Genomic DNA, 7,436 nt, shown 5'->3' on the forward strand with positions numbered 1-7,436 from the left:
TTTAACCCTCAATTAGAGAATTAGCATCTCAAATCACTTTATAAGAAGACAAAAGTATTAATCAACATTAACGCAAGTATAACTAAACAAGGAAATCAAAGACAAATAGACAATATACTTTATCCAATTTACACATTTTTTAATTGTAGAAACAAAACAAAGTACCAAACCAGAAAACTATACAACTTACCACCAATAATATTATTATCCTCACAAATTCTCTCCTTTGGATGAAAAACTTGAACAACGACATTTTTGATCCCCAAACAATAATAATGGACTCCGATTTCTCTCCTGGATACGGATCGGGTACAGAATCCGACTTCGGGTTCGCTTTCAACGACAGCAATTTCTCCGACCGGATTTTGATAGTTGAGATTGTTCTTGACTCGCGTGACTCCAAATCCGATGGTGAGGATTGTAGCAGTATCGTTGATTGGGCCCGCAAACGCAAACGTAGGAGAGAAGAAATCAGGAAAGAAAATGGTTAGCTCTTTTAATTCCATTAGGGTTTTAAACAATTATTTTATCTAATTTTGGTTTTTTATTAATTTCATATTTTAGATATGCAATTTGATTTTTTTTTTGGTTTGAAGGGTTAAAATTTCACATAAAAAATGCTTAATATTTTTGTATTTATGATTAATGAGTGTGAAGAATGGGCATTTACATATCAAGCTTTACAGGGAGAAGATGCAAAATTTAGGATTTGAAATTTCTTTCTTTCTATTTTCCTTTTTATATTTTTTGTTCAAACTTGAGTTACAACTTGAAATGGAAGGTATTTAGCTATGTTAAAATGATAGAATTGCACGAATTTGCTTTAGCGTTGACTACTATTGAAAATCATGCGAGTGGTGTTGCAGATGTAGCTGCAGTATAAGTTACTAACTTCATCAGATAATTTCAAATGAGTTTTTATATGCACTGATGCTGACTTATTAGTTAACTACAGTAAATCTCTTTTGATAAACACTAATTTGTGAGCTGGTAAAAATGGTAACTACATGCTATCACAGGTTAAATTTACTAATAGTGTAACCATTTTATACAATGATAGTGTACATAACTTAAATCCTTTGCAAATATGGTTGCTTGAGCACTAAATACCAATGAGCTTGTTTGCTTACAAAAAGAAAAAAAAGAAAAAATAAACTAATGATCTTGTAGTAATCCTCTTGTCATTTGTCGCTGAAAGTGTCTTTCTGACAAATTTGGCGAAATACTTTAATTCTCTGTCTAACCACAAACTAAAGCTTTTCTGCTGTTCTAAATCATACTTAAGTTTGTCAGCTACCGGTGCACAGAAAACTGAATCCAGTTTTTTTATGTTTGAACATAATTTGTGCTTATTAATTAGTTTCTCCAGTCTAATGGATTCTCACCTCATAAACCTTTGAGATGCAGATGTGTTCACGCAAAGTGAGGAGGAGGTGTTGAATTGTAATATGTTGGATACAGTAGATGGTCTTTCTTATGAGAACCAAGATGAGGAAGCTGTTGCAATGGTTGAGGAATCTCCATCCGGCACTGAGATGACCACAGATCACCCTGGTACCTATGCACTTCCCCACTATGGATCAAACTATCTCGTTTCCATCATTGTGCTGCTATTTCAAGGATTCTAACTGTTTTAACATTAGATCCTGATATTAACAAGAATCTAAGAGATATCATAACATGGCTATCACTCTTTTAGGAGAATATGGATGTATCCTTTGTGTGCATAATCTGAAACCTGAATTTGTTACAATGTAATAGCATGTGAAACATTAAGTTCCTTTATCATTGCGTGGTCTTTTTCTCTTTCCCCTTCTGTCCTTGAGCCGAGGATCTATCGAAATCAGCCTCTCTACCTTAACAAGGTAGGGGTAAGGTCTGCGTACCCTCTACCCTCCCCCGACCCCACTTGTGGAATTACACTAGGTTTGTTGTTGTTGGTCTTTTTCTTTCTTTTTTCCTTTTTTTTTTTTGGTTTTTGAAACAACTTTACGGCGTTTGTAGGGGATGGTGAAGCTCCTAAGAGCAGTGACTCGTCCACAAACATGGACTCTTCAACTGGGCTTCAAGTTCGAACTATACACATCAGTTCTCCTATTTTGGCCGCAAAGAGTCCATTCTTTTATAAGGTTAGAAGTCTATAATGCTTTGTATTATCTTAGTCAGGAACTTTCATTTGCTCTTTCTTTTGACATCTTTTTGTTTTCTTCGTAGCTGTTCTCCAATGGCATGAGAGAGTCAGAGCAGCGGCATGTTACTGTACAAATACATGCCTCGGGTTAGTAATAACTTTTTTAATTGTGGTTTCTTGTGTTCTCATTTCATGGTATTGTCCTTTCCCTTAGACTGAACCGTCCTGATAGGGTAATAATATTAACCAGATAATGTCCCATGTCAGAATCTGGATACAGTTGTATTGTCTGAGCATCAAATGTGTCTGTTATCTAGCTCTTTTTCCATTTGGTTAGACTAAACAGTTACTGGAATTGCTTGTAGGCTGTACTATATTGTGCTCTATGTTACTAACCTACCCACCCCCCAAAAAAAAAAAAAATTCAAAAAAGAAAAGGAATAAAAAGCATCATGCGCTGTACTCCTACTTACATGGGCGCGCCACTTCCCCCTTATACCGTGCACATAACTTGACATTCCTATAGGTGTGCTGACTGCTATTCGGGTTTGAAAATTGGAATGAATCAGCTCGGGATGCTTATAATCAGTATTTATTTTCTCTTTAAGAAAATTTTCAATAATTGGGATGTTCAATTAGAGAGCATCACATATCAATCACTAAATGAATATTGAGTTTTTGAGCTGTTTAACCATTAGATTAATAAGCGGTGGTCTGAAAACTGGGGGACAAAATAGATTTGAACACCTGTGAATTCTTAGAATAGATTTTGATAAATGAGATTCTTATACTCCCTCTCTTTCCATTTTTCAGACGGTATTTGATCGGATTTGTAGTTTAAGATAAAAAAAACTTTTGACATATAAGTTAGATATATAACATAACTAAGTAAGAAACTAAAGGAAAAAGATTCAAATACAGAAAGATATCTTTTCTTTTGACGGCCCAACAAGGACAAAGTTTCATATAACATTAAAAAATATTTTTCGTTGTCAAAAAGAAAAAAAGATGGAAAGTTTTTTTTGTTAGTGTTTGGAAACTAAATGTTAATGTGATTACTAAGTAATAATATATTATCTCCTACGGAGTATCTAAAATCATGGGCAAAGGTTATTTTATGTTAAGCAGCGTGGAGTGTTATACTAGAAATGTCACATTCTAAAAAAAGCTATTTGGAAACAGCTTCCAACGTGAATGTGAAAATTACATTTGAGCTGCCCAAATGTGTACATGATTTAGGTCTGACATTTGAACTCCAAACACGATTCTAAACTTTAAAAACGTGTTACCATACGGGGCTATGTACCTGATAAACCATACTTTAACCCATGTGCTTGTTTGCTGTATGCCTTAAAGTATCCGTTATTTTGTCTATCTTGATGAATCCAAAAAAATCTGAATGTAGAAGAGTCGAACACCAGATCAAGAATCAAGAATCATGTCTGCTACTCCTAAAAGCATCCATGTGAGACATTGATTGTCTACCAATATGTTTGCGGGGTTATAAACATGCTCCAAGCACTACTGTTTGTTTTGCTTTCTAAAGCATACTTGAAGAAGAAATTCTTACACAGTTTCTTTAATTAGAAATAACATATATTCTTCTTTTGACCTCCACCTTTCTCAATCATTTTCGCAGAAGAAGCTGCCTTCATGGACCTATTGAATTTTATGTATAGCAATACTTTATCTACGACAACGCCTACTGCCTTGCTTGACGTGCTTATGGCTGCTGACAAATTTGAGGTTGCATCATGCATGAGACACTGCAGCCGTTTACTGCGGAATCTTCCCATGACTTGTGAATCGGCCTTGCTTTATTTGGATCTTCCTTCTGGCGTTTTAATGGCTGATGCAGTTCTGCCACTGACTGATGCTGCAAAACAGTTTCTCGCTGCACGTTTCAAGGATATAACCAAGTGAGAGCTCTTCCAAGAAATAGTTTTTTTATTACTCACTCTCGTTGATTGATTTTGAAAGTGGAGCTTAAATCTGTTGCTTGGAAATAGAAAAGTGAAGGAAAGCAAGAGGCTTGTCATCAGTTTCAATTTTCCTCTTCATCACGAGCTAACTTCATTCTGTCATCCCGATTTCACGAACAAACTTCATTCCGTCATCCCTATTTCAGAATGAGTTTGCTTTTCCTAAACACTTCATTTGACATAGCCTAATTTTGGGCCTTTAGAAACTAGCTGTTTGTTTCATTAGTAACTAGTGAATAAAAGGACCTCCAGTCTTCCCTTTAGTAAAGAGCTTCTTGTATCACATTTCAGAGTGTTTTCAAGTTGTCCTATTTATCAGAGACTTGTTCACTCTTTAGATATGGTTTTTGATTATTTCCGTCTGGAATTCGTCATCTGAAATGTTATCCTAAAATCCTTCCCAGGTTCCAAGAAGAGGTGTTGAACTTGCCTCTTGCAGGAATTGAGGCTGTTCTCTCCAATGACGACCTTCAGGTTGCTTCAGAGGATGCTGTATATGACTTTGTGTTAAAGTGGGCTCGCATCCATTACCCAAACTTTGAGGAACGACGTGAAATATTGGGCTCACGTCTTTGTCGCCTCATTCGTTTTCCGTACATGACATGCAGGAAGCTGAAGAAAGTTCTAACTTGCAATGACTTTGATCCTGAACTATCTTCCAAGGTTGTCCTGGAGGCTCTATTTTTCAAAGCTGAAGCACCATACAGGCAGCGTTCTCTTGCTGCTGAGGAGGGCAGTGCCTCACACCATCGTTTTGTGGAGCGTGTTTACAAGTATAGACCAGCTAAAGTTGTCGAGTTTGAACTGCCTCGTCAGCAGTGTATTGTTTACCTAGATTTAAAACGGGAAGAGTGCAATAATCTCTTCCCTGCTGGTAGAGTTTACTCTCAGGCTTTCCATTTGGGCGGACAAGGTTTTTTCCTATCAGCTCATTGTAACATGGATCAACAGAGTTCATTCCATTGCTTTGGGTTGTTTTTAGGCATGCAAGAGAAGGGATCAGTGTCATTTGCAGTGGATTATGAGTTTGCAGCTCGGACAAAGCCAACCGAGGAATATGTGAGCAAGTATAAGGGGAACTACACATTCACCGGTGGCAAGGCTGTTGGCTACAGGAACCTGTTTGGCATCCCTTGGACTGCTTTTGTGGCGGAAGATAGTGTATACTTCATTAATGGGATTCTCCATCTTCGAGCTGAGCTTACTATCCGACAATAAAGTGCTTCGGTACTAACATAATACCTTTGCTCACAGCCACACTGGACTTTTTTAGATGTCAGTGAGGGCTTTGGGAAGAGGTGGAATGCTAACTGTAAGATATCGTCGAGCCTAGTTTCAGAAAGGTTTAAATTGTAGTGACAGGTTAATGGTTCAGTGCCTATGTAGAAACTGTTGGATGGGCTTGTATTTATCCTGCTGCTGTATATCCACTGCTGCGTGTTAGTGAAATTGAGAGAATCAGTAGCTTCATCTGTTGATATTGCACTAACTTTTAACTTGCCAGTTGCTTTGAGATGTGTAATTAAAGTCTCAACAAATCTTTGAATTTTACCTATGATAACTTGCCATAGATTAATGAAATTATGGTTCTCCTAAGGTTTATTGGCTCTCTGCGGAGGTGATGTAGGTAAATCTTAAAATTTATTCTAACTGGACTAATATGATATACTCGTTCTGTCTCTGTTGGAGGCCTTCGTTTTCCCCTTATGGATAAAATCTTAGGGCATCTTTATATTTCGCTGACGAATTTCTAGCAGATGTAATTTTATGTTCTGTATCATCTATTTTTCTTTGTTAACAAACATAACATATTCTAGTAACAGTGGAATCAATATTAATTGAGCTTCGGAGTACAATTTGCAATGAAAAGGCCAAGATGAACTAAACGAGCACGACCGAGCTGGATGATTTTGTCCTCTATTTTGGGCTAAACTTTTTTAAATTATCCTAAAAAAAGAAAACAAATGGAAAGAGTGAACCTAACTATACTATATTAGAAACTTATTTATAACTTTTCTTTAGGTTCCTTAAAAATTATATTGTATATCTATATTTACTTTTTGTATACAAAATCATGATATTCCTTAAATTTAGGGATTCCACTGTAACCCCCCAATTTCCCACATCTACCAGCTTAATTATCCCCTACAATTACGAATTTTTTCTTCAAAAGGTCTTAAAACGAGTACTACTTAACAAAAGTGCAGCCTATATTTTTATACCAAATAATCATAGTATCTCACAATTGCCCAACTTGTTTATTGCTTCAATTTTCTAAAAGTCCGAGTCCTCTAAGGTAATTGTAAAACAATGGATTATTCCTTTTATCCTAGCACTAGCATTTATTTTCTATTGAAAGTGGTCCACTTGATTTATATTTTATATATTAACGAAAGTCTGAGGAATCCTTCTTCTTATATAATTTGTTCAACTTTATCATTATCTGCATTCTTGAAATCTTTCCAAATTGCTATCTCTTTACTAAAATCTTTACGGGTTTGAACTTCGATTTGCAATTGATGTCTTCACATATAGGTAAAAAATCTGAATTATATGATAATTGTATCAGATTTGTTTTAGAATTCACAACAAATTATATGTGACTTGTATATGATACATCAACAACCCAAAACAATACTTGATACAATACTAATATAATCATAATACTATTATATTAGATTTTTAGTATATAGTTGTGACTGAAACTTGAAAAAGATGAAGATCATAATTTTTCACAAATGCATCGCGATTGTATTATAATTGTATACGTATCATAATTTTTGCAGGAATTGTATTACAAATGTATGATAATTATATATTCATTGTATATTGTTACGAACAGTTGTGAGTTCGTGACTAGTTTCATAATTTGTATCACAAATATATGATAGTTGTATATTAATTAATAGTATTGTATCAGTTATTATTTTGGGTATTAATGTACTAGATACAAGTTAGATACAATTGTGATACAAGTATGATACATTATGTTTTAGGCATTGATATATCTAATACAATTCAAATATAGTTATCATACAATTATCATACAATTCCTACAACTTCTTCTTTTTCGGGTTTCAATATGAAATTTTACCTAAAACCAACTCTATACTTAATTAATATCCCTCATAATTGAGATATAAATTCCAAAGCATATTCTCAATCATTTGCAAGAATATCCGATCCAAATAAATCACAAAATCTAAAAATATGAATATCGATTCAAAGCTTCAAAGCTTTTTAATGGAACGTAATTAGGAATAATTCTAGCAACAATATGAATGTTTCTTCATTTTCAGTATTGTCCAGTCTCCCAGCAAAAG

General features: G+C 34.9%; 1 protein-coding gene across 2 annotated transcripts; it reads left to right on the plus strand.

Annotated features, from left to right (window-relative positions):
* Positions 1–125: 125 nt before the first annotated feature.
* On the plus strand, positions 126–5,583 carry LOC104117017 (BTB/POZ domain-containing protein POB1-like). Of its 2 annotated transcripts, none has more exons than XM_009627996.4 (6): positions 126–486; positions 1,408–1,554; positions 2,005–2,129; positions 2,215–2,278; positions 3,771–4,050; positions 4,518–5,583. In XM_009627996.4, exons 1-6 carry the CDS (start codon positions 231–233, stop codon positions 5,329–5,331), a joined length of 1,686 nt encoding a protein of 561 aa, XP_009626291.1. In that variant the 5' UTR covers positions 126–230; the 3' UTR covers positions 5,332–5,583. The 2 variants fall into 2 exon arrangements, with proteins under 2 accessions (XP_009626291.1, XP_018633436.1); XM_018777920.3 differs by having other exon boundaries at positions 147–486; positions 1,402–1,554; positions 4,518–5,520.
* The last annotated feature ends 1,853 nt before the right edge of the window (positions 5,584–7,436 follow it).

The sequence above is a fragment of the Nicotiana tomentosiformis genome, chromosome 12 (genome assembly GCF_000390325.3).
Source record: "Nicotiana tomentosiformis chromosome 12, ASM39032v3, whole genome shotgun sequence".
Taxonomy (NCBI): domain Eukaryota; kingdom Viridiplantae; phylum Streptophyta; class Magnoliopsida; order Solanales; family Solanaceae; genus Nicotiana; species Nicotiana tomentosiformis.

Excerpts from the sequence above, each read along its gene's own strand:
- LOC104117017 (XM_018777920.3), top strand. The coding sequence starts at position 231 with ATGAAAAACTTGAACAACGACATTTTTGATCCCCAAACAATAATAATG. Across the intron at positions 487-1,401 it reads AGAAATCAGGAAAGAAAATG|ATGCAGATGTGTTCACGCAA; the intron begins GTTAGCTCTTTT and ends TAAACCTTTGAG. Across the intron at positions 2,279-3,770 it reads TGTACAAATACATGCCTCGG|AAGAAGCTGCCTTCATGGAC; the intron begins GTTAGTAATAAC and ends TCATTTTCGCAG.